The 914-nt window shown below is 32.4% G+C and overlaps 1 protein-coding gene across 1 annotated transcript in view; it reads left to right on the top strand.

The window, feature by feature from the left end:
- LOC106872636 (thrombospondin type-1 domain-containing protein 4) overlaps nucleotides 1-914 on the top strand; it is a 56,624-nt gene that overhangs the window by 32,351 nt on the left and 23,359 nt on the right. Inside the window, exon 7 of the mRNA XM_014919696.1 lies at nucleotides 318-488. Within this exon, the coding sequence (XP_014775182.1) occupies nucleotides 318-488 (171 nt within the window). The remainder of the gene's footprint in view (nucleotides 1-317; nucleotides 489-914) is intronic.

Here is a 914-nt window from a genome sequence, read left to right as displayed (position 1 = left end):
TATATATATATATATATATATATATATATATATATATATATATACGTACATACATACATGCATATATGTGTATATATAGATATGTATATATATATGTGTGTGTGTATATATATATACATATATATGTATACATATGTGTGTGTATATATATGTATATATATATGTGTGTGTGTTTGTGTGTGTGTATGTATATACATATAAATATATATACGCACATGCATATACATGTATGTTTGTACGCATACTTATGAATATATACGTACAGATGTGTATAACTAGAAATCTCTATTGATGCATGTACTATTGTACTGTTCCAGTGTTCAACGTCTTGCGGTAAAGGTTTACATCAAAGAGAAGTATCTTGTATGAGTATCAACGGTAGCAGCGCTGACGATGCCGACTGTGAGGAGAATAAACCTTTGTCTGAAGAACTCTGTGATATGGGCTCCTGTGCTGTAGGATGGTTCTATACACACTGGCCAAAAACGGTAAATTATTTACTGCTGTACATATATATGCATACGTGTGTATGTTGTTTATGTTTGTATAAGTGTGTATTCTGGCAGTGTGCTTGTTATGTGTGCATGTGTGCACATGTGTGTGTTTATTCTTGCTTGAAGGGCGCAGTAGCTTGAAATTTGAATCATGAGGTAAGCATTTACTAAATGTATATATATAAACTAAAAGATAGAGAGAGGGGGATGGAGGGAGGGAGAGAGTGATGTGCTTGTATGTATATTTGTGTGTGTGAGTGATTGAATCTATATTGTTTCCTGAAGATACCAATGGCTTGAAACTGGAATCGCACGATAAACATTCAATACATACATACACACACATATGTGTGTGTGCGTGAGAGAGAGAGTATATGTGTGTATATATATGTATGTGTGTATATATATATATATATATAT

This window comes from Octopus bimaculoides, chromosome 12, assembly GCF_001194135.2.
Source record: "Octopus bimaculoides isolate UCB-OBI-ISO-001 chromosome 12, ASM119413v2, whole genome shotgun sequence".
In the NCBI taxonomy this organism is placed as follows: Eukaryota; Metazoa; Mollusca; class Cephalopoda; order Octopoda; family Octopodidae; genus Octopus; species Octopus bimaculoides.
The sequence above is the reverse complement of the archived record's forward strand: the minus strand, read 5'-3'. Positions and strand labels throughout refer to the sequence as shown.